Here is a 26,849-nt window from a genome sequence, read left to right on the forward strand (position 1 = left end):
GTGTACTTTATAGATTTCCAGAAAAAAATCTGATGAGATAAAATGACACAAAGAAAGCTCATAGATCACAGTAGGCATAACTAATTTCTGGACAATCTCTAGCAAGTGGCCAGTCTGTTTTTTGGAAAGATCAACTGCCTTGCGTAATAGATGTATTTGTTAAACAAGAGGAAAGGTCAGCAGAATGGCACAGAAAGTACTGTTTGTGAAGTGGATTTTTAAATACTTCCAAAGATAAACATAGTGGAATTTTTTTCTCTCAAGTATCTTTCCTCTTATTATCCACATCAGGAACTGTTTATTTAGCATTGCTCAAACTTGATGTCCAAGACTTTAGTTCAACCTGCTACATTTCTAGAATTAAATAGGGAGGCTCAGAAGATTAAATATTGGCTTGGTTTTTGTTTAAGAAAACAAATTCACAGAATGTCCAAGTACTGGACATGAGAATCCAAAGAAGCATTTAGCCCCGGGAGCTATTAATTCCAGGAATCCTTTGCTAACATTACCCCAGTGGACGGAAGACTGAGTTTAAGGTAGTTCCTACCCACAGCTTCCATTTATTTTCTTTAATCTCAGTGAAGCTCTGGCTTCTTATCTGCAGCAAACCTTCTCTTTACAGTTCTCACAATTACTATGTTCTGTCTGTGGGGTTTTGTAAACTCTCAATTTACTTACCTTCTCTATCCTTTCCAGCATAATCTCAACACTACCTTCTCCATCCTCCTTTAGCACATCCTCCACCAAGTTCTCCATCCTTCTTTAGTACAAATTTTGCCCAACCCAGTGTACCTGCTGTGGGGACCAGCTAGCAAAAATTCTGGTTTAGGAGAAAGTCACTTTTTTCCAAAACTGAAATAAGTGACAGCATTAAGTGCTGTGCTGTGCTCGGTCTTGTCCAACTCTTTGAGATCCTATGGACTGCTGCCCGCAGGCTCCTCTGTCCATGGGATTCTCCACACAAGAATACTGGACCGGATTGCCATTTCCTCCCCCAGGCGATTAAGCAGAGTCCTTAATTTGCTGGTTAAGTCAAACTTCAAAGCAGTTAACTCCTTTGGAAAAAGTGAGATTTATGTGAGATGCTTGAAAAAGCTGTTGACTCTATTCAAATTACTACCAGGAAGATAAGGCTTAAGAGACAGGTTAACCTCACAAACAGTTCTCACCTTGCAAAGTTTCATTTGTAACCCAGTTGCTGGAAACTCAGAATATATTCTATTTGGCCAGTGGCTCTAGCTCTTTAGGGAGATCACAAACTTCTCTGCAAGAAATCAACCAACAAATGTGTATATACTTTTAGAGAGTTCAGATCTCAGATTAGGAAGTATGTGTGCTGGCCTGTACAGAACTTGGATCGTATTTATTACCCACTTCCTCAAAGAAGGAGAATATGGTGGTTCTGAAGAGAACCTTGGTGTAACACATTCAAAACTGGCTCCTTAGAAAGCAATATTTTTTTTTTTTCCTGGTAGTACTGATCCAATGGAGTTAAAGAGAATGAAAAAGACACTTCTTTTTTGGGGGGGCAGAGATAATTAAATAGGCCTCCCCGCCTCCCACACCCTCCACAAACTGAGGACTTTGGAATGGAGAGAAGGCAATGAGACAATGGGAAATGAATTTGGTTTTTAAAACAATGACCCAGGATAAAAGAAAGCTTTGAGTCGCCAGAATTAGCATACAGATTACAGGTTCTTCTGGGAAACTTCCGAAGGGGAAGTAAGCGATACCCAATCCAGGTATACAAGATGAATGCTCTTTCTTAAAATGAATTTGGGAACCTGGAAAGTTGGTTGACAGACAAGATATCTCACAGGAGCAGCTAATTCAGTCACAAAGATATATCATGTTCTTTCAAGGACCCTGCCAGAGTTCAGCGTGACATTGATCCAGCAGCAAGGAAGCAGGCTCTGGGTGATTTAAGGGATGAATGGATTTGAAAGGCATGCCTAATGGTTTCAAACCAACTAAGGCACCAGATGAAAAGCAGACTGTGCTTGAATCAGCGACTGCTTTTGCACAAGGTTATTTATGGGGAGGCAGGTGCATGAGGCTAAGGTGGTTTCAGGTGACAATGCAAATTGGAAAAGAGGGCCAGGAAAAGATGGGTGTGGGAACTAAATCAAAGGCCATCCTTCAACATCTGCTTTAGGTGTTTTGTAAATCTCTACCAAGATGTCAAGTCAGCATTTCATTTACACCCAGGAGAATGAGATTGCAAAGGGTAGGAGTGTAAGAAAAAAAAGAGGTGTATTTCTCCCTATTTCATCATAGAGCGCCTTGGTGAGATATTTAATAAACCCAATGCCTTTATATTGATTACTATCTTTTTGCTTCTGTTCAAAAATGCTGGGCATGTGTCCCAGTGAGGTAGAGGATAGCCACTCTATCACAGTTGAACTTCGAAACCATATTTGCTTAGTAAGGAGAGGCTTAATTTAAGATCCGGGAATGACTGGTTCCCAAATTCCCATCTAGATTCCAGAGGAACTTTGCCCTTTGGTGAGAGGCCACCACTTCCCTTTCTCACTTGAGGTTCCAGAGATGGGAATGAAAAAAGAGTTCACATATTTCAGCTTGACTCCAGCTGGGATCTCAAGTACTTTTGTCCTCCTTCAGGCACTGTGGAATCTCAGAAGACAACAGTCAACAGTAGGCTCAGAGAGTGTTTCTCTAATTATGGATCTGAGTTGGAAGAAAGTAAAATCAAGTTTCCAACACAATCTAAAACATGCTTATTTTGAGCTTGAAAACATCTCAAAGATGATCTTCTCATTTCTCCCTAGCAGCATCTCTAGATGCTAGTAAAGCTACACCTTTGTTAACCTCCTTGAAAAAAGAGGTATTGTGTTGAGATTACAAACAATGCAGAGCAGACAAGTAAGAATGGACTCACCTCTTTGGCGTGAGAACAAAAAGTAAGTAACTCCCAGATAAGTACATTCTTTGGAACTGAGCCCCAGATGCTTAGGAGATCTCACAGTCAAGGGGAAATAATCAGTATTTCTGAGGAAAGAAGGTCCTATTTCTCTCTATAAGCATGAAATAGGGATATTTCCTGATTTGTTACAGGTTTCCATATAAAAAAATGAATTTGCATTTTGCTTCATTTCCCCTAGATGCTACTTTAAAAAAAAAAAAAAACTAATTCCTAATCAACGAAGGAAAAGAATTCTGACTCAAATAATTACTATCTTTGGTTTCCCTGGAAGAAAAACAAAGCTAAAGTTTGTCATCTTTTGACTTGGGAATATCTTGTCAGCAGTTTATCAAGACACAAAATAACAATTCAGTACATGGAAACTATAAATAGGCCTGGAGGATCATTTAAAACCTTTCTTTGAGATAAATCTTTACTATTTTTTTTTTTTTTGTAGGAAATGATCCCCATGCATATTCTTCCTACAGTTTTTCATCTACAACTTCCATGCAGTTCCTGGCCTTAACAGTAGATGGCTCCACGTTCCTTGTCGTTGAAAGGGCTGGTGCATTCTAGCAGAAACAGTAGGTGCTGGTTTAGAAAAGTAAAAGGACAATTGGGAGTTCTGGGGGAAATTTTTTGAGAAATTGGCATGTGTGATTGTGGCAAATTACTGAACTTTGGAAGGTGGCATTGCTCATGAAATACAGTTGCAAACATACAAAGCCAGTCGGTCTTATTTCCTTACGTCTTGGGTGCTGTTTATGATGAGAATTAATTGTCATTTTCCCAGAGGAATAAAAATGATCTTCTGGATAATCAAAATCATCATCATCTAATTAAGGGCTGTCAAAAAGAGCTTGCTGAGATATTTGAAACTTTCTTTTTCTGGCCAATACATCAGCCACTTACACACATAGCTATTGAGCACTTAAAACATGACTCGTGCAATTTTTTTTGTTTTGTTTAATTTAGTTAAACTTAAGTTCATATATCCCCATGTGGCTAGTTACTGAACAGCACTGGCTACCATATTGCACAGCACAGAGATAAGTAGTGGAATCATCATTTACACATGATAGATTTCAAGTCAAATTACAGAATATCAAATGGGGAAGCAACCTTAACTAAAAGGGTTTATGTTTCTACACCCAATTTACCTCAGTAGGAAAATAACCTGATACTTAGGACATTTAGTAAACAAGTATAATTTTCTATCAACATGGTTACTGGGATAATACTATTTTTTTGACTGCAAGTTCTTGAAAAATTACCCTTATCTGCCACCCCTCCTCCATTCTTCCCTTTTAGATAAACAGAAGGATATTAGTGGTCTATAAAGTGCTTTCCTTTCTTACAAGACTAACTTGTGCTTTCTCTGTGTTACAGTAATTTTCATACCAGAGTTTCCTAATAAAATATGAATCAACTGAATGACTTCTAGACATAGACATACCTCGAAACAAAGTAATATACAGACCATATAAAGTAATATACAGACTTGTCAAAAGATTGATTTTAAGATGATCGGTTTTAATAGTAACACTAAATTAAAAGGTCAAAAAATTTTCCTCATTCAGCCTTCTTGAAAACTAGCATTTTTAAAAACACTTGTAGGAGAAAAACAAAAGGCAGTTCAGGCAAACAGTAAATCTTTACATAATTTTCATCAATAAGAAATTTCACTCTCCTGTCTTCATTTTTGTGTACCCAGAAAGTAGCTGAACATCTAACCACAGATCATTACTTCAGCCTTCATTCTTCCACAGCCAATAAATGGTACAAATGAATGAAGTGATAGTATAGCAAAATAAGTCAGCTAACACAGAGCTAAAAGAGACTCATAAATCATCTAGTGTGACAACTCATCAATTTCACAGATGTTGCAGGCATAGGGAGAGAAGGAGTGACTTGTTAGGGCTCCATACTGATTAGACCCCTCCTCTCTATTTCCAAGGCAGAAATCTGCCTATAGCACTTGGCTACATCTGTCATTCTAGGATGAGAGGGTTGCACAAATCTAATTTTTATAAATTTAACTGCAAACCCCAAAGTACAACTGAAGGGGAGGTAACATCTGAATTCAACCACCAAAGACAAAAACCTCATCAATCTTAAGTATTTTCAATATTATAATTCGTCTCCTTACAACCACACAAAATGTTGGCTTTTCCATTTATTATCTGTGGCATCAGAATCAAGATTCTAAGTCCCTGCTTCAGAGATGCCAGATTCTTCTCCCAAGGAAGGGAGGATACATTTCCTCATCTCTTGTTCAAGCAGATATTCTCTCTGGGGTCATCCGAATTCTCCTCCAAAGTCCAATTGTTCCAGGCCACCTCTGGAGATTGATGAAGTTGAACCCATCTTTTCCTCTGCCATATTAGGTACCTTACCAACATAGACCATCACCTAGCTTTGCCCTTTCAATTTTCTTAACCATTTCTTTTTTCTCCTAGAGAGGTGTTATTCAATTGATATGTTTTTGTCTATTGTAGCTTATTAGCTAGTAGCTATTTTTAGACTGTAAGAATGCAGTGTTAGTAATAAGCATGAATTATGGTAAATAATATTTAAATATTTAATATATGGATAAGAATAAATTAAATTTTAAAAAATAAATACAAATGGTTTATGATTTTCTACTCCAAAAGTCAGTAGGATCTCAAACATCAGATTAAGTGTCTAGTGGAGCATATAAAATAGAGCAAGACTGAAAGTGCACCAAGGGTGACATAAATTCTAAGACTTTAATAGTCCATTAGACCACTGGAAAGTACTAGGCTTAGTAGCCAGAAATGTTGCCACCTCTAGGAAAACAAAGGATTGACCAACATGTAGAAGGATGCCAACAAGAAACTTGCTAATCAGTAGCTGATCTTCTCCACTTTTTGCCTGACAGGTGTAACAGAGCATCAGCTGTGAACCCTGATTTCTGTCAAAAATGCCCCAGGTCCTCCCTGGCCCAACCCCCTCCTCCCTCCCCCCCAAATAAAATAACCATTAATAATAGGATCCAACAAGCTGCCACACTTTTTAATCTGTTACGAAAATCTCAACAGCCTAGCATTTATATTTTTATATCCTTTTAGAAGTCACTTCTACATTTGCCCTAAACCTCACCTGACTAGTTGTTTTCCTCCCAAATCTCTGATCGGGCATATACTCTGGTGAACTGTAACCTCCTTGTTTCTTAGCCTAGGCTTATCACCACGGTCTATGTTTTAAATTAAGACACAGCCATCACATGCTAAGCTCTAGCCGCTGTCTTCAGAAGGAAAGAATAATTATTCACCCCATCTGAGTCTGACTGTACCAGACATTAATCAAGAGGGCAAAAGCCTGATCCCTGAACTCTTCCCCTTTATGCACCCAGTTCCGAGACCCTCCCAGGCCATCAGATCATCGAGGTCTAAATATAGATCTACGCGCACCAGCAGTCCCTGACCCCTGTCACATGGTGCTGCTGACGAACGACTCCTTGGAGACGCCTTCGACCCAAACACACGTACACAAATTTGTGTGCATATCCATCCATATACACTATACCCACTGAATTCGTTAGCAAAGATGAGCATATCCATCCACTCAGAAAAGAGGGTCGCTCCCTAGAGACGCCCTCTTGGTACACTTGCGCCACTCGGCACTGTCAGAGGACTTAGCTACTTTGCTCTCGCCTGACCTGCGCGGATCACGTTGGGGTAGGGTGAGAATCAATACTCCAGTGGTACGTAGACAGAGAGACACACCCACGTACTCTCCAGACCCCCTGTTCTGCTTTTTCTCAGGAACAGCACTGAAGTTTCCACGGTTCCCCGAGAAAGGAGCCTTCCTCCCGCCAGCAGCCCGCGAGGCTCCCAGGTACCCACAGTTCAGATTACTATCTCCCAGCCAGGTGACCCAAGACGACTCACCTGAGCTCAGGCAAGAGCAAGGGGACACTCTGTCCCAAGTAGCCAGCTAAACAGAGGAATTAAAGAATATTACCGTGTCAGTGGTGAGCACATGACTTCTGTTCCCTTGTCTCTTCTAAGTCAAACCTTAAGATTTTAAGGCTCCGACACCAAAAAATAAACAGCACCCCTCCGCCCAACCCACCCACGCACGAAAACTAGCCAAGAAGTAGAAGAAAACAACCCAGGAAGGGAGAAGAGGATGAAGAGAGGATGAACAGCGACTAGGTCTCGGATAGATCCTCAAAACCTATACCAAGATCTCGAGACAGAAGGCCTGGCCGTGGGATCCGGCTGAGAAAAACAAGGCAAAAATCCAAGCCTGTCCCCTCCTGGACCCCATCGGCTTGGGTCCCGCACCTGTTGGCATCGTGACCGCTCCAAGGGCGGCCCCAGACGCCCTCGGCGGCCAGGCAGGAGAACTCCCCACTCCACTCGCTTTCGCGGAACGCTCTGCACCAAGAGCGCTCGCTCACCCTGCTCTCCCGACGCCTCCAGGGGCACCGACAGCGGGAGCGAGTCCGAGAGCCTGGGAGAGGGCAGCGCGCAGCAGGGTAGCGCGTTCCCGCAGCCGGGCTCTGGTTTCTCCCAGAACTACTGATCAGGGAACAACTCACCTGCAGATGGACCCCGCGTCCTCGGCTTCCCGACTGCTTTCCGTGTGCCCACCAACGCAACCAAAGGACAGGGAGCGAAAGAGCGCGGGAAGATGAGGGGTGAAAAAAACGAACTCTGTCCAACCAGTCTGGTGTCTTGTTTATACTGAAACTACGGCCGCGGCCGGGGCGCACACCCACTTGGCTCCGAAGGCCCGCCCCCGCCGTCAGCCCCGCCCCGCGCCCTTCCTCACGGGCCAATCACGGCGAAGATCCCCGCCCACTCTGCCACCGCCCCCGGCGCCCGGGACCCGCCCACGCGTCCCCAGGGGCCCGGGACTCCAGCAGCGAGGTTGCCTCGGTGCCCGCCCACGCTGCGGAGGCCGGCGGAGCCCGGCGCCGCAGTGTTTACCAACGCTGATTCGGCTAGCTCGGTCGGCGTGCGCTTCCTCCCAAGTGCACCTGCCGGGGGCTGTTTGTGCAGTCATGTGTGTGCCTGTGTGTGTTCGTTTACTTGTGTGCTACCTGTAAATACCGGCCCGACTTGTTATACCGTCTCTATTAACATAATTATGAGCTAGAGGTTACTGTCCGTGTAACTTTCAGAAGGGAGCGGAGAGAAACCACAAGAACATTCGCTCAGCAAATATTTATGGAAAGCCTGAGTGCCAGGGTTGTGCCAAACGCTGGGGGCACACTCCAGGTTGGTCCTTGCAATTATAAAGCTTACAGTCTAGTGGAGGACAAACATTAAGAAAATCGTCACCCGAACAAAACGTAAAACTGAGGCGGTTACAGGTGCCACAATGAAAGGGAACTGTGCTGTGAAATAAGATTCTGGAGGCAAAGGGGTGGCCTGACCTCAGTAAATGTCTTGCTGTCATGGCAACCTTAAACTTGATCATTGGATACTTGATAACTATTTTAGAAAAAGAGGTAAAACCCCCAGTACTTCACCTTGTACGAAGGAAAAGAGGCTGGAGGGAAGAAAAGATGAAAAACAGGGGAAGGAAGAGATGCAAGAAAAGAACAAAATCTTAAAGCATCAGGAGGATACATGTGTATGTATGGCTGAGTCCCTTTGCTGTCTACCTGAAACTATCACAACATTGTTAATTGGCTATAGGAAGTGAAGTGAAGTGAAAGTAGCTCAGTCCTGTCTACTCTTTGCCACCCCATAGACTGTAGCCTGCCAGGCTCCTCTGTCCATGAAATTCTCCAGGTCAGAGTACTAGAGTGGGTAGCCATTCCCTTCTCCAGGGCATCTTCCTAACTCAGGGATCAAACCCAGGTCTCGATTGCAGGCGGATTCTTTACAGTCTGAGCCAGCAGGGAAACCCAACTGGCTATATGCTCTACTACAATATAAAAATTTTAAAAAATAAATACACGCGCACACACACATCAACAGACTCTCTTGCCTGCTATGTGACCTTGGATAAGTAAAGCAGCTTTTTCTGAGCTTCCGTTTTCCCATGTATAAAACAACATTATTCATACCTGGCCTATAGGACTGTAATTAGGATTACTGAGATAGAGGAACTTCGTTTGTCTCTGTGCCATCTTTTCTCCCTCCTTCCTCCTTCCCGGGATGGAAACAGTGCTCTTGAAGTTCACCTTGCCTATGCTTAGCTCATCCCTCCCTTCAGCTTCTTCATTGGTGCCTCCTGGGGCTTCTCTTTCACTAATTATACCCCATCCTTCTCTACTACAAATGGGTCTCCTCACCTCCCACCCCCCTCCACCCCCCTCCATGCCTCTCCCCCTGCCCCATGACTCAGGAAGGCACTCTCACTTATCTGAGCTTCTCTACAGTTTAAAGAAGGAGCCATAAGGCCAAGACAGCTTGGCATGGCCAGCTAGCTATTCAGAGTAAGGCACCAGGCTTGGGTGGCCCAGCCCTGTTGTGGTTGTGCTGGTTGGCTAGTCTTTCGAGCTCAGTTTTCCACCCTGGTTCTGCAGCAAACAAGCCATAAGAGGTTGGGCAAGTCATTTCCAGTCTTGAAGTTCCTGCTCCTGTAGCAATAAATAAGAGCTGGAGTAAATCATGATTTCTTAATGGAAATGTTTGACATCCTTTGTAGTAGCCTCCGGATATACCCACCAGCCCAAAAGATTTGCCCAGTTTTACATTTTGCAGTTTTTCTTTCTTCCATCCAAATAAAAGGTGTTTGTTTTAATTTCTCAAAAATATATAATAGAGACTATGATACTGTTGATTCGGTGCTTTTCCAAACCACATTCCTGCTCCCTATTCTGGCTCATTCCCCAGGGCCCCTGCCAGCTCTTTGTGTGAGAGTAACACATAAGGAGACTGCTCCAGAGTTAGGTGGCTCAAACTCTAATCCTCTGTCTCTTAGCCAGTGATCAAACCTTAGAAAAGGCAAGGAAGGATTCTTGAGGCCCAGCTGATTCATCTAAAAAAAGCAGTCATGCTTTATAAAAGCAAATTCTTTATGGAACAAGATGAAAAGATATAACACATAAAATAAACTTGGAAAAGTGTCCCTTGGAGAAGCCTTTTCTGACCTCCTTATTATTTTTTAAATTCATTTTAGTATTTATTTAATGCTTCCCAGGTGGCGCTAGTGGTAAAGAATCTGCCTGCCAGTGCAGGAGATACTAGAGACGTGGGTTTGATCCCTGGGTGGGGAAGATCTCCTGGAGAAGGGAATCACAACCCACTCCAGTATTCTTGCCTGGAAAATCCCATGGACAGAGAAGCCTAGTGGGCTACAGACCATGGTGTCGCAAAGAGTGAACCCAACTGAGCACGCATACACACAATGCCAAGTCTTAGTTGTGGCATGCAGGATCTTTAGCTGCAGTATGTGGGATCTTATTTGCACCATGTGGGATCTAATTCCCTGACCAGGGATCAAATCCGGGCCCCTTGCATTGGGAGAGTGGAGTCTTAGCCACTGCACCACCAGGGAAGTCCCCTGATCTCCCTATTTAAAACTGTAATCCCCTCCCCCATCCATCTCATCCTTCTCTGTTTTGTTGTTTCTTCCATAGCACTTTCTACCATTTAACATACTGTCTATTTTACTTATTAGTATTTGCTTCCCTCCCTTCATTATAATATAAGTTCCTTAAGAGCCAAGTTTGTGGTTTCTTGTTGCAGTTGTGGTCTTTCTGCTGTTTCCAATGTCTAGAACAGTATGTAACACATAGTAAACACTCGCTATCTATATGTTGGTTGAATGAATGAATGCCTCGCAAATGGTAAATAATAGCTTTCATGAGTATGTATTTAATTCCCTTTTATCATGAAAAGATATTCATTCCATCCTCTACTTGTCATAGTTTCTTTCTGGTCTTTGGACTCCATTGGCTCAGCTCTTGTCTCTGACATGTTGGTAAGCTCAGTAATGTTGGTCAAATTGATGCAAATAAACCCCTGCTGAGTAGGACCTCACTTGGGTAATAAAAACAGCCACTTGTATTGAGCTTCTTCTATGTGGCCAGCTCTATGCTGAACATTATTTTTCTTTCCCTTCCCTTTGGACCTGAAGCTCACAAAATTAGAACAGTCATCACGACTGATTCATGTCCCACATTCCTCCTTTTATTTCACTCTCTTTCATTTCCCACCTAAGACCCCACTTCTCACCCAAAGCCACTTACTCCTTCTCACAGATGTGGTGTGGATGTTTTGATCTGCCTTTCATGAACAATGACGTATATTTTATGTGAGCACCACAAGAGTTTATTTACCTAAACATTTTTGTGCGATCCATCTCGTTTTCTTTCTCGAGGTTTTTTCTAAGTTTTGATCATCTATCCATCCACGTTGACATAAGTTGATGGTGTTCATTTCGTTTACTCACTGTTGAGTATTTCATCATATTCCTTTTATGGACTGAGCAAATAACACTTTCACTTTCATATTTGTTTACATTATCATTTGTCCTCACCAAAACTCTGGGATATAGGTACTGTTTTCTCCACTAGTGAGATCAGGAATTAAGGCTTAAGAAGGTAAATAACTGCCAAGAACATTCAAATGGAGAAGCCATGAATGAAACTTGTATCTCTCTGATTCCAATGTTCCAATCTACAGAATGGATATAATTACTCTAAGATTTTTGAAATAATACCTGAAAAAAATCCTCTATTTCTTGGTCATTTCACATCCAAGATATTTCTGTTAAAACTAGTAGCTATGTGTATATAAATTAAAACCAGAGTCTGGCTTTTTCATTGCTCTTAAAACTGGTAGATATGTGTAGATAAACCAGAGGCCAGTTCTTTTTATTGCAAAGCAACATTTATCACTTGTCTCAGACACAAGTTAAATATCATTTTTTGTGGCTTATGATTTTCTTAAGATACAAGAAATTTAAATGAAAATCTCACAAAGAATAACTGCCTTCAAATGCTTAAAGCGCATCATATCAAAGAGGAATAAGGCTCCAGAACACCAAATAGAACTAAATAGGGAAATGTATATAGGAACAGACCAAGGCTTCAGTGTAAGAAAAACAGTAACAAAGGTCTGTCTAGTCAAAGCTATAGTTTTTCCAGTAGTCATGTATGGATATGAGAGTTGGACCATAAAAAAGGCTGAGTGCCAAAGGATTGATGCTTTCAAATTGTGGTGCTGGAGAGAAGACTCTTGAGAGTCCCTTGGACTGCAAGGAGATCCAACCAGTCCATCCTAAAGGAAATCAGTCCTGAATATTCATCGGAAGGACTGACGCTAAAGCTGAAGCTCCAGTACTTTGGCCACTTGATGTAAAGAGCTGATTCATTGGAAAAGACCTTGAGGCTGGGAAAGATTGAAGGCAGGAGGAGAAGGGGATGACAAAGGATGCGATGGTTGGATGGCATCACCAACTCAATGGACATAAGTTTGAGCTAACTCCAGGAGATGCTGAAGGACAGGGAAGCCTGGCATGCTGCAGTTTATGGGTCACAAAGAGCTGGACGTGATTTAGTGATTGAACAACAATGCTCCCAATAGAACAGCAGCCTTTATTGGTATTGAATTCCCTCTCTCTGGATCTTAAAGGGCCTTGTGAAATGGCCAAGTAACTCTTCAGAACACTTCCACATATTCTCTTTCATTTAGCTTCTTAGTGTCACTCTGAAATATGAAGATGAAGAGTACAAGGATATGGAATCTTAGCCCCAGTTTATAAATGGCAGGAAACAAAGGCAGAGGTCACACAGCTTATCAACAGCCAGTCTAGACCACATCCTCAGCCTTCTCACTTTCAAAGCCAAGGAAGACAAACCCATGTTTTATAAGTATGATGTATACTGCCTCACGTATATTTTGACAGAAGATTACAAGGATTTCAGAAAGCAGAAACAGGAAGAATGACCAGATGCAATTCTGAGAAAAATCATTAAACAGTTCCTAAGCAAGGTATGTTAGTATAAGTGTGTAGCTGGTTAATTCGTCCTTTGTCTGAACTAATTGCAGCTTCTCTGGAATTCGCAAAATCAACAGATAAAAAGAAACCAAACTCTATAATACCTAGGTACGGCCCAGATACCATTATTTTATATAAAAGGGTGGGAAAAACAATTGCTTTTGCATGAGAATCAATTTAAAGGAAGAGAGAGGAGAGAAAACCACAAGATTCCCCCATACTGCACCCTTTCATAAAGGGAGGATGAAATACGACAGTGGTGTGGCTCAGTAGAGACAAAGACATTTTGGAACCAGAGGTCTGATTTATTGGGATCCTCTTTGGATTCCCCCTGTCATGTGGCTATAATGGGATGATGAGATGTTGATCAGGTCAATTAGAGCAGCCTGGCTCTAGACCTTACAAAAAAACCCTTATATTCCCCTGCTTTTTAGCATGATTTCCCCTGACTTCCCTTTCCTCATCTGAGAGCCTGGAGTGAAACAGGGAAGGAAGCTGCTTGGCATGCTTGGGTTTCGAGGCCTCTTCCTCATTCTAGCCTGAGTAAAACGAATTCTGCCCATGGGCCCTCCTAGCCTATGAGGGGGCCATGATGGAATTTCACAGTAATAAAGTGTGTATGTATTTGACACTGACCTCTATTCCTACCTTTTCCTGGAACCTGACGGAAGGTTGGTGAGCACAGGACTTGAAAATTTAGATATTCAAGATTCTGAGTCCCCAAAAAAAAAAAAAAAAAGATTCTGAGTCCCTGGCCCTTCACAACTATAAAATGAACCCTGCTACTTGGGAGGAATTTTTGCAATGAAACACATGATTGGGTCAGCCTTGGAATGGTCTCCTCAATAATAATTCCTAACAATTGTTATCATTTACAATGTTCTTTCACAGCACTGTCTCATTTAGGGAGAATACTGAGTTCATGAAGGTCACTCAGTGCTAATGGTGGTTATTACAGAAGCATATATTTTCCTTTCCTGGGATCGCTAAAAATATTATAGAGAGCCATTCATTTAGATTTGCTAAGTTACCACTAAGTAAAAGGGAATTGACTAGAAAAGGTAACTTCAGGGAAGTCTCTTCCACACATCTAGGTGATCCTCTAGGTGACAAATTTCTACTGGACTTTAAAGTTGTAGAGAAGAATGTCACAACTGCATGGAAAATTCCACAAAGTAGATAGGTTTTCATAGTAGGTTTTCAAAGTGCCCTAAAAAGATGTAAAAGTTACCATATTTTCATTTATGCCAGACAAGAACTACAGAAAAGCAAATATATTATTTTTCCTTCATAAGCATCATTATTTTCATTTGCCAGTTCTTACTTATTCATACAAAGTAATTTTTGCAATACCCTCAGAAGGGATATTGATATTGAGAAACAATATTGCTTGGCGTGGTTATGAGACAGTTTCATCATCATTGATTATATAATGCATAGTGATTTTTTTTAATACAGAGAAAGAAATATTTCATAACCTTAAATACTATTTTAATATAATGTATCAGTTGGAGCAAACTCCAGGAGATGGTAAAGGACAGGGAAGACTGGTGTGCTGCAGTCCATGAGGTCACAAAGAGACAGACAGGGCAGAGCAACTAAACAATAAATCATTCTTTTGAGAGGAGATTCAACTATATTTAACATGAATTTATTTAGATAAATATTCTTCATCTTGTAAAATCTTTATAGTGAATGGTAAACATACTATTTCTCTAGTTCAAATTTCTCCTTATAGTGGTTTGGTCTGGTTTCTTGTGGAGGAGTTGATCTTATAATGAATGAAGAAAAAGTTTTATGTTTCATATTCTTAATCCTTTAATATTGTCTGATTATTTTGCTAGACAATCCTCTCAGTTTTGACTAATTACCAGTCTATGTCCTAGAACATTGAGTGTTGTAGGGAAGGGAGAAAATGAATAATAGAATAATAAAATCTTAGAGCTGAGAAAAATTAACGATCATCTCTGTTCATGTCTCCCCACCTCAATGCCACCAACCAAGGCATTTATTAATTGAGGAAATTGAATACTAAGAGATTCAATGATCTCTCCAGGGCCATCCAACAAGGTAAGAGCCAAGGTTGTACAAGTCGAAGAGCCTGGATGGTAAGTCCAAGACTTCAAACCTACCTGATTTGACTTCCTAATCATTCCTTCAGGGCTGAAATTTGTGGAGCTACTTTGAGGGTCAGTTCAGTTCAGTTCAGTCACTCAGTCGTGTCCAACTCTTTGTGACCCCATGGAATGCAAGACACCAGGCCTCCCTGTCCAGAACCAACTCCCAGAGCTTACTCAAACTCATGTGAGTTGGTGACGCCATCCAACCATCTCATCCTCTGTCATCCCCTTCTCCTCTAGCCTTCAATCTTTTCCAGCATCAAGGTCTTCAAATGAGTCAGCTCTTCCCATCAGGTGGCCAAAGGATTGGAGTTTCAGCTTCGACATCAGTCCTTCCAGTGAGCACTCAGGACTGATCTTTTTTATGGACTGGTTGGATCTTCTTGCAGTGCAAGGGACTCTCAAGCGTCTTCTCCAACACCACAGTTCAAAAGCATCAATTCTTCGGCGCTCAGCCTTCTTCACAGTCCAACTCTCACATCCATACATGACCACAGGAAAAACCATAGCCTTGACTAGACGGACCTTAGTCGGCAAAGTAATGTCTCTGCTTTTCAATATGCTGTCTAGGTTGGTCATAGCTTTTCTTCCAAGGAGTAAGCACCTTTTAATTTCATGGCTGCAATCACCATCTGCAGTGACTTTGCAGCCCCAAAAATAAAGTCAGCCACTGTTTCCACTGTTTCCCCATCTATTTGCCATGAAGTGATAGGACCGGATGCCATGATTTCGTTTTCTGAATGTTGAGCTTTAAGCCAATTTTTTCACTCTCCTCTTTCACTTTCATCAAGAGCCTCTTTAGTTCTTCTTCACTTTCTGCCATAAGGGTGGTGTCATCTGCATATCTGAGGTTATTGATATTTCTCCCAGCAATCTTGATTCCAGCTTGTGCTTCATCCAGCCCACCATTTCTCATGATATACTCTGCATAGAAGTTAAATAAGCAGGGTGACAATGTACAGCCTTGACGTACTCCTTTTCCTATTTGGAACCAGTCTGTTGTTCCATGTCCAGTTCTAACTGTTGCTTCCTGACCTGTATACAGGTTTCTCAAGAGACAGGTCAGATGGTCTGGTATTCCCATCTCTTTCAGAATTGTCCACAGTTTATTGTGAGCCACACAGTCAAAGGCTTTGGCATAGTCAATAAAGCAGAAGTAGATGTTTTTCTGGAACTCTCTTGCTTTCTCGATGATCCAGCGGATGTTGGCAATTTGATCTCTGGTTCCTCTGCCTTTTCTAAAACCAGCTTGAACATCTGGAAGTTCACAGTTCACGTATTGCTGAAGCCTGGCTTGGAGAATTTTGAGCATTACTTTGCTAGAATATGAGATGAGTGCAATTGTGCAGTAGTTTCAACATTCTTTCGCATTGCCTTTCTTAGGGATTGGAACAAAAACTGACCTTCTCCAATCCTGTGGCCACTGCTGAGTTTTCCAAATTTGCTGGCATATTGAGTGCAGCACTTTCACAGCATCATCTTTCAGGATTTGAAATAGCTCAACTGGAATTCCATCACCTCCACTAGCTTTGTTCATAGTGATGCTTCCTAAGGCCCACTTGACTTCGCATTCCAGGATGTCTGGCTCTAGGTGAGTGATCACACCATTGTGATTATCTGGGTCATGAAGATCTTTTTGTATAGTTCTTATCTGTATTCTTGCCACCTCTTCTTAGTATCTTCTGCTTCTGTTATGTCCATACCATTTCTGTCCTTTATTGAGCCCATATTTGCATGAAATGTGCCCTTGGTATCTCTAATTTTCTTGAAGAGATCTCCCATCTTTCTCATTGTATTGTTTTCCTCTATTTCTTTGCACTGATCACTGAGGAAGGTTTTCTTGTCTCTCCTTGCTATTCTTTGGAACTCTGCATTCAAATGGGTATATCTTTCCTTTTCTCCTTTGCTTTTCCTTTCCCTTCTTTTCAAAGCTATTTGTATGGCCTCCTCAGACAGCCATTTTGCTTTCTGCATTTCTTTTTCTTGGGGATAGTCTTGCTCCCTGTCTCCTGTACAATGTCACAAACCTCCATCCATAGTTCATCAGGCACTCTGTCTATCAGATCTAGTCCCTTAAATCTATTTCTCATTTCCACCATATAATTGTTAGACATTCAATTTAGGTTATACCTGAATGGTCTAGTGGTTTTCCCTACTTTCTTCAATTTAAGTCTGAATTTGGCAATAAGGAGTTCATGATCTGAGCCATAGTCAGCTCCTGGTCTTGTTTTTGTTGACTGTATAGAGCTTCTCCATCTTTGACTGGAAAGAATATAACTAAACTGATTTCAGTGTTGACCATCTGGTAAAGAACTTTGAAGTTATTGAAGTATAATTTGTTTTCAAATATTGATGACAAATTCTCTCTACTAAATACTTCTTGATGAAATGATAAAGAAGAATTCTTTAGATGTTGCTAATACCTTTGATTAGGTTTCTCTAAATATTGCTAATATCATTTATCTATTTAATATTCAAGATAGTAATATAGTAAACTCTCAGTTGCTTTATCATGAACATAACCATAGTTTAGACTATTAATCAGACTTTATAAACTGTATTCAAGAAATTAGGAAATTCTCTGGTAGTCAAGTGGTTAGGACTCTGAGCTTTCACTGCTATGGGTCTGGGTTCAACCCCTGGTTGTGAAACTAAGATCCCACAAGTTGTGGAGTGTGCCCTTCCCCCAAAAAAGAAATAAAAAAACTTCTTTAGAAACATTTGCTGTTGTCATCATGAAAACATATTCCTAGAAGGTATTTTTTATTTAATTTAATAAAATAATTTTCATAAGACTGTATCCTCTTTCATAAATATTATAGCATTGTGATTTCTAGATAATCTTGTGAAGTTTCATTTTGTAAAATGTCCAGACGTTTTGACTCATGGACAACCATTATTTTCATAGTAACAGCAGCATTTCTGTTCAATATATTTAAATATTGCTGTGAAAAATGTAATACTAAGTATATTTTTATGCACAAAAACAAATGGGGCAGATCATATAATTTAATTATTTCACTGAATTAGAATGGCTGTCCCTGGGAAGGGGTGGGGGTGGGACTGGGCATGGAAGACAAAGTAGACTCCAGCTTTATGCGAAGTGTTTTTGCTGCTGTTGTTCAGTCACTAAGTCATGTCTGACTCTTTGTGACCTCATGAACTGTAGCACTCCAGGCTTCCCTGTGCTTTACTATCAGCCTGAGTTTGCTCAAACTCATGTCCATTGAGTCAGTGATGCCATTCAACCATCTCATCCTCTGTCACTCCCTTCTTCTCTTGCCCTCAATCTTTCCCTGCATCAGGGTCTTTTCCAATATAGTATTTATTTCTTTCATAAAGAAGATATCAAGCAGATATGACAAGATGTTTGATATTATCATTTGTGGGTGGTGAATACACAGGTGTCAATACCTTTTCTTTTTTAAATCTTGTAAATTGGGGCTGGTGCACAGTGATGACCCAGAGAGATGTTATGGGGAGGGAGGTGGGAGGGGGGTTCATGTTTGGGAACGCATGTACACCCGTGGTGGATTCATGTCAATATATGGCAAAACCAATACAGTATTGTAAAGTAAAATAAAGTAAAAATAAAAATTTAAAAAATAAAAAATGAAAAAAATAAATCTTATAAATTTCTTCCAAAAACACAAAAGATTTTTATGGTGAAAATTGGATGTTTTCATATAACTATGTTATATAACCTTAAAATCATTTCTTTCTTCTTTTTTTATTTCTTCCTTTCTTGTGCTGCACCATGCAACACTGGGCTGGAAGAAACACAAGCTGGAATCAAGATTGCCGGGAGAAATATCAATAACCTCAGATATGCAGATGACACCACCCTTATGGCAGAAAGTGAAGAAGAACTAAAGAGCCTCTTGATGAAAGTGAAAGAAGAGAGTGAAAAAATTGGCTTAAAGCTCAACATTCAGAAAACAAAGATCATGGCATCCAGTCCCATCACTTCATGGCAAATAGATGGGAAAACAGTGGAAACAGTGGCTAACTGTATTTTGGGGGGCTGCAAAATCACTGCAGATGGTGATTGCAGCCATGAAATTAAAAGACGCTTACTCCTTGGAAGGAAAGTTATGACCAACCTAGATAGCATATTCAAAAGCAGAGACATTACTTTGTCAACAAAGGTCCGTCTAGTCAAGGCTATGGTTTTCCAGTGGTCATGTATGGATGTGAGAGTTGGAGTATAAAGAAAGCTGAGCGCCAAAGAATTGATGCTTTTGTACTGTGGTATTGAAGAAGACTCTTGAGAGTCCCTTGGACTGCAAGGAGATCCAACCAGTCCATCCGACAGGAGATCAGTCCTGGGTGTCCATTGGAAGGACTGATGTTGAAGCTGAAACTCCAATCCTTTGGCCACCTGATGGGAAGAGCTGACTCATCTGAAAAGACTCTGATGCTGGAAAAGATTGAGGGCAGGAGGAGAAGGGGACGACAGACGATGAGATGGTTGGATGGCATCACCGACTCAATGGACATGAGTTTGGGTGAACTCTGGGAGTTGCTGATAGACAGGGAGGCCTAGTGTGCTGCAGTTCGTGAGGTCGCAAGGAGCCGGATATGACTGAGTGACTGAACTGATGCAGCTTACAGATCAGTTCCCTGACCAGAGACTGAACCCAGATCACAGCAGTAAATCTCAGAATCCTAACCACTAGGCCAGGAACTCCCTAAATGTCTGTATTTACATTTTTCATTTTAAAGCAATATATACTGGTAAAGTTATTGTTTTACCTTTTTCTGCTCATTGATTAATCACATTTATAAAGTATAACTTAATAAAAAGTCCAGAGCATTTGTGCCTCAGCTGGTAACGAATTCACTTGCCAATGCAGGAGATGTAAGAGATCCCTGGGTTTAAAAGATCCCCTCGAGAAGGAAATGGCAATCCACTCCAGTACTTTTGCCTGGGAAATCCCATGGACAGAGGAGCCTGGCGGTCTATAGTTCACGGAGTCGCAGAGTCGGACACGACTGAGCGCACCCACATGCATATAAACACACACATATACAAAATTATATATATGAAAAGTTTGTTAAAGAATGTGATGCATCTCACAGAGTTTATCAAGATTAGCTTTCTCTTGCTGTGATGTGACTGTGGGTATATTCTCTCAGACTGTGATGTTTATTATGAGCATTAAACCCACAAAAGAGGTTTGAGTCTGGATAGAAATCTTCTTTAAGGTCAAACCTCATACACATTAACACCACTAGCATATGACTAATGTTTCTAGGGCTTGGAATTAACTAGTGATATCCTTAGAATCTACAGTTACCCACATAATTAACTCCAATTAGCTGTCTCTGAAGAGTGGTCAAGAATGAAAGGAAAATGGAGGTTGAATACATGGAAATGTCTATTAGTAGAATAGTCCATTCACTCCAGGTCTGTTGAGAGAGTCAGAGTATATGTTTTCAAGATGTGTTTGATGAGTAAATGGGGTGGAAGGACATGCCTGGTGCCAGCAGAGGTGAAATTTGGAAAGAGGTGGAATAAACAGAAATTTTCTGGTCCAGAATGTATTTCTCAGTGATTTTAAAGAGATTATCTCCCAAGAAAAAGCATGTAAGGAAATAAGCCTAAGAAAGACCAAGGCCTTCTCTGTGAAAGGATGAATTTAACACCTTTCACAACAAGAAATCCACAACAGAAGGTCAAATAAAATATCTTAGCCTGGATAAAATCCCCCGATATATAAAACATTTGTCTTAAGTTCTCTTTTGTTTCTTAAGAACTCATAACAAACTCTTTTTGAAATGCCCTGCCTTCCTAAATTAAAAGTCAAACACCAGCTGTTACAAAAGGCAGTTGTGAGCCCAAACTTTCTAACTTCCAAAATACTAACAAGCTGTACTTTTCCTCAAAAAATAGCTGAACTGGGACATACTGTTTTGAAAATATCTCTAAATAGATGCAATTTTGGCTAGCCCTGCCCCCACTCTTGCACTAAGGCTAATAGTTGACAATTGTCAGTTTTTGATTCAAAACATACAACAAAATACAAATGAATGTGAATTTTGGCCTGTGTCTTTCCACCAGTGAGGAAAAACCCTAGCCTTTAAAGTATATCACAGTGATATAAATCTAGGAACATCTAGCTTGATAAGGTGCCTATACTAGGTTTCACAATTTTTTACAGGAGTTTTTAGGCTTTCTTTCCTTTTATTTTTCTTTTATCTGTTTTCTTTTTTCTTTCAGAAACTTCCCTTTCTTTCTTTCTCTGTGATTTACATAGCAGGGAAATTTTTTACTCTAAATCTCAGAGTAATTAAACCAGGAAGAAGTAATGTTTAAATCTGTTAGACAGTTATTTCAGGGAGAACCAACCAGTATATTGAAATAAGCCATTTGCAAAAAAGGCTAGCTGAACTTGTTCCAGAGCATACAAAATGAGGAAGAAAATGTAAAACAGGACAGCCTGTTGAGAGCAGATAACAGACTCATTTTCTCACCTGTAAAGTGAAAGCAGTGAACATTCTTTGAAAGGGACCTTGGACAGTATAAGTAGTAATAACAGGGATTCTATCGAACTTGGCTCTCTGTTGGAGAAGTTAACACCTCAGATTCTTAGTTTCCTCAACTGTAAAATGAGGGGATTGGAGATTCGATTTCAGAGGTGTTTTCTAGCTGGCAAATACTACTTCATATGAATACTGTTTTTAATTGTCAGTTTTTAGACTGATTCCATCGAGGCCCAGAAGTGATGGACTTGACCCAACTCCACAGACTTGGTTATGACTATAGTTCTGGTTATATCTTTCCCCAGAGTTCATTGTCTGCATTATTATAGTGATGAGGATGCTTCAGAGTCCCCAGGGATCTGTTGTCACTTTCCCTAAGGCTCGGCCTAACACTAGAGGCAGTGGCTGCAGCTCACCATCCCACGGCATAGTGATACCTCTGTTCTGCGTCTGGTTTCATAAGCTTTGACATTCAGCTTCAATGATTGAAGGTCTGGGGCTAATTTCTTATCTAACTGATGTGCATTTCATATAGGGTAACCAAGCATCTCAATCTGCTCAGGACTATCCTGGTTCTGGGCTTCCCTGGTGGCTCAGTGGTAAAGAATGCACCTGCAATGAAGGAGACTCAGGCTCAATCCCTGGGTCAGGAAGATCCCCTGGAGAAGGGAATGGCTACCCACTCCAGTATTCTTCCCTGAAGAACTCCATGAACAGAATCAGATGGTAAAGAATCTGCCTGCAATGCAGTAGACCTGGGTTTGATCCGTGGGTGGGGAAGATCTCCTGGAGAAGGGAATGGCTACCCCCTCCCCCTATATTCTTGCCTAGAGAATTCCATGGATAGGGAAGCCTGGCAGGCTATGGTCCATGGGGGTGCAAAGAGTCAAACACAAATGAGCAACGAACACTTTCACTTCACACTTTTTTCACTTCACCCTGGTTGTAGCCCCCAAACTCCTATGTCTTGGGCAAACCCTTAGCTCCTGGCAAACTGGCACAGTTGGTCACCCCAATTTCACAGAGTTTACCAAGAACCTTCTATGGGTTTGGCCCTAGAAAGAGGAAACCCCATGAGAACAAAGCAGACAAGATTCCTGCTGTCATGAGGCTGCCATCCACGTGGGCAAGACAGACATTAAACAAGGGAATAAATAATGGACAATCATTACAGATGGTGGTCATTACTGGGCGGGAAACAGCTTTTGGGCTCTGCTTAGAGGGGGTCAAAAAGATTTCTCTTGAATTAGACCTGAAGGGTATAAAGTCAGTCATGAGTACTGCCAAAACAGGTAAGTTTTAGATCATTTCTAAAAATTAAGAGATATTTCAAGAAAATCTTAGGAGAATATTATCATTCTCCAAAACTGTTTATCCATTTATGTGCTTACTGTTAGAATCAGCTGTAGAATAAAATGTTCATAGAATAATTAGAATAAAAATGCACTCACACAAAGACCTAATCTACAATGCCAACAGTACCCACAATACTTGGTATTTATTAGCTGTTCAATATCTATTGAATAAATAAGGGAGAGTAATATTTTTATTTACTAATACTATGTGGGTACCCTAAACTTACTTTCCCCGAATTAAATATTTTTTCTCAACCAGACTATCGATGAGGCAGACGGAATTATAGGTCCTATGGACCATGGAACAGTCATGAAGCTCCAGGCGAGGGCTCTCCTAAGCTAGTCTGCCTGCTGCTACGAGCTCTTTCCTTTGCTCTGTGCCCAGGCATAAGCTTACAGGATGTTAGGTGCTCTGCTACCCAAGTTGAGGAGAGACAGATCTCCAGGACGTCAGCTTTATTGGTGCCTCTATTGGTGGACTGTGGTGTTACTAATTAAAAGAAGGTACAAGTCTAGCAAACTCTAGCTCGATTCTAGCAGAATCTAACAAATGAACTAATTTACCTTTTCCATCAGGAAATTTCTCAAGTCCCTTGAAACAGCTCGTTATTATTATTTTCTCACTTATTTTTTTTAACTTTTTATTTTATATTGGAGAAAAACTGATTAATAGTTATGTTGTGATAGTTTCAGGTAGAGAGCAAAGGGACTCAGACATCCAAATACGTGTATCCATTCTCCCCCAAACCTGAAAGCATACTCGCAGCCCAGTGTTCATTGCAGCATCATTCACAATAACCAAGACACAGGAATGGACAGAGATGTGCTGTGCTGTGCTTAGTCACTCAGTCATATCTGACTCTTTGCGACCCCATGGACTGTAGCCTGCCAGGCTCCTCTGTCCATGAGATTATTCAGGCAAGAATACTGAACTGGGCTGCCATTCCCTTCTCCAGGGGATCTTTTCAACCCAGGGATCAAACCCAGGTCTCCCACATTGCAGGTGGATTCTTTATCATCTGAGCCACTAGGGAAGCCCAAGAATACTGGAGTGGGTATCCTATCCTTTCTCCAGGGGAACTCCCTGACCCAGGAATCCTGCATTGCAGGCAGATTCTTTACCAGCTGAGTTACCAGAGAAGTCCAAAGATGTGTAACAATATATACAATGGAATATTACTCAGCCATTAAAAATGAAATAATACCATTTGCAGCAACATGGATAGACCTAGAGACTGTCATACTGAGTGAAGAAATCTAACAAATGAGCTTATGTACAAAACAGAAACAGACTCACAGATTTAGAAAACGAACTTAACGGTTGCCAGGGAGGAAGGATTGGAGGAAGGGATAGTTAGTTAGGGAGTTTGGGATCGACACGTACACACTGGTCTATTAAAAATGGATAATCAACAAGGTCCTAGTGTATAGCACAGGGAACTCTGCTCAATGTTATGCGGCAGCCTGGATGGGAGGGGAGTTTTAATTTCTCACTCCTGATCATGGTACCTTTATTTTCTCAGTTACTCAGGCTACAGACCTCAAAGCCAACTTGGCCTCTTTCTCCAGGCTTATTGCTACATCCAGTCAGTAGCTATATCCTCTAATTTTTCTATCCCCCAAATCTCCCTTACTTTCCCTCACCATTCTAGTTGCATCGCATTCAGAGAATAGAGAAATGCCCACCTACCCAACTGCCACCCCTGCATCTGCCCAATAGGACAGACACAGATACTCATACAACACACTTCTAGATTAGACGAAGTCTGATATGTGAGATCTCAGAAACTTGAATTGTTCAGTTGCTCCAAAACCGATAGTAGTTTTTCATACTGAAGCCTGAAGGTTTTCAACCAAACTTTCCAATCTTACCTCTTATTTATGCTTTTACACGTATAGTAATACAACTGAGTTTACTACCTGTCTCTGGAAAAAAATTTTTTTTTACATTTTCCCATTTCTATGACTTTACTCAGACTATTCCATTTACCTGGAATGTCATTTCTTAGTTCCAAAATATATTACAAATAATTATTCCTGCCTGAATTTTAGAAACCCATTGAAAATATCATAATTTTAAGTTCCTAGAGGGAACTTTTAATACCTGGCACAAGCTTAATAAATGAAGTCACAATGACTATCATACTGATCATTAATTTTATTTTTATCTTTTCAAAGCAAAACACATCTTTACTAAGGTTTCTCCAGCAATATCAGCATCTCTCCTATTTAAAAAGTATGTGTTTCCTCTTTCTTAGAAAATAAACATAGATTCTCACTGCACTCTATTGCTGCTGTTTAGCAGCTCAGTGGTGTCTGACTCTTTTGTGACCCCATGGACTGTAGCACATCATGTTCCTCTGTTCATGGGATTTCCCAGGCAAGAATACTGGAGTGGGTTGCCATTTCCTGCTCCAGGCATACCAGTGATTTAATACTAACAAACATATATATTTTTAAAGACTAGTTGAATTCTCCTGTTGTAGGCTTTAGGGATTCAAAGCTATGGTCCCTGACGCCAAGTTGAAAGTGAATGGACACAATTGCAGGATTCAGCACTGAGCAATCACTGAGCATTGGGGATTTCTCAGTATGAGCAGAAGTCATTTGTGGTCATCCAAATTAAATTTTGTAAAAGGTAAGGAGAGAGGAAACATTTACTGGGCATTCACTCTATGCCAGAGCTGTGCTAAGTGCTTTCAGTCCTATAAAGCCCTTTATATTATATCCATCTTCGCAAAAGAGGAAGCTGAAACTGAGGGAAGTTTGTAAAAATTGCCAAAGAACAACATCAAATAAGCAACAGAGCCAAGATCTGAATCCAGGTGGGCAGGACTCCAAACATCATAGTCTTCCTGTGACAAGGAAGACACAGTCTATAGAGTAGACACATAAACACTAGCTGGACTTGCTTGGTAATAAGCACTGTAATGGAAGTAAATACGAAGTGTGTGTACTTTCTGGGGCAGAGCAATGTTGCATACGTAGTACTCAAGATCACCCACAGTGGAAACAGGAAGAACTTGGTTCAAAATCTGGTTCAGTGTGAACTTAAAAAAATTGTTTATTCTTTACAAGCTTTGGTTGTCTCATTCGTGAAATTAAAATAATAATGCTTCAGTTTTCTCATTTGTGAAATTAAAATGATAATGTTTGCTTTAAAAAATGAAATAATACCAACATATAAAGTCATTAGTACAGTATCTGGGACACAGAGAACTCAATAAATGGTAGTTAATTAAATATAGCTATCATCACTATTCAGCAGACTCTTTCATTTTTAACACTTCAGCCTCTTTCAAACGTCTTAAAAAATATGACTATACTTGCTTGTCTATATGTGTGATTTCCTTTTGGGCTGCTGAAGAACAATTTGAAAGTTGCTGACACACTTAAATACTTCAACATACATCTCTTTAAAGTAAGGACATTCTTGGACAGTGATATTGAGATTTCTAAACACCTAAGAAAAACTGACAATGTTAACTAATATCATCTAATTCTAGTATATAATTTAAATTTCCTAAATTGTCCCTCAAAATTATCCTCAAGAATTTTGTGAACCAGGACATAATTAAAGTGTTTTATTTGGTGGTTGTTTCTTTGTGTCTGTGTTCATTCATGTCTGACTCTTTGCAACCCTGTGGACTCTAGCCCACCAGGCTCCTCTGTCCATGGGATTTCCCAGGCAAGAATACTGGAGGGGTTTGCCATTTTCTTCTCCAGGGATCTTCCTGACCCAGGGAGTGGGTTGTCATTTCCTACTTCAGGGGATCTTCTTGACTCAGGGATTGAAGTCCTTGAAACTCTGTTGTTCCTTCTCTTTTAATGTGTCCCAGTCCCCACTCCACTCCTAACCCCTTTCTGCTTTTCTTGATATCGCTTTCTTTGTGAAGAAACCAATCTATTTGTCTTGGAGAAAGTGGCATTCTGGAACTGTTTGATATTTTTCCTTGAGATGCCATTTAATGTTTCCTTCTATCCTCTAAGTTATCCAAAAAATGGATTGAGAGGCTTAAAGCTTTATTGATT

General features: G+C 40.7%; 1 protein-coding gene across 7 annotated transcripts in view; it reads right to left on the reverse strand.

Annotated features, from left to right (window-relative positions):
- The window catches only part of RASGEF1B (RasGEF domain family member 1B), a 664,872-nt gene that overhangs the window by 30,977 nt on the left and 607,046 nt on the right, over window positions 1-26,849 (reverse strand). The window contains exon 1 of one of the 7 annotated variants that reach the window (XM_004009944.5): window positions 7,494-7,648. The exons of 3 other annotated variants lie outside the window; for them this stretch is intronic. Coding sequence is in view for 1 of the 4 variants with exons in the window: in XM_060417305.1 (XP_060273288.1) it covers window positions 1,170-1,184 (15 nt within the window). In the remaining 3 variants the exon portion in view is untranslated. Of the gene's footprint in view, window positions 1-1,169; window positions 7,649-26,849 lie in introns of those variants that run through there. 3 more of the 7 variants (XM_060417305.1, XM_042251550.2, XM_042251551.2) reach the window with 3 other exon arrangements.

This window comes from Ovis aries, chromosome 6, assembly GCF_016772045.2.
Source record: "Ovis aries strain OAR_USU_Benz2616 breed Rambouillet chromosome 6, ARS-UI_Ramb_v3.0, whole genome shotgun sequence".
Classification (NCBI taxonomy): Eukaryota; Metazoa; Chordata; class Mammalia; order Artiodactyla; family Bovidae; genus Ovis; species Ovis aries.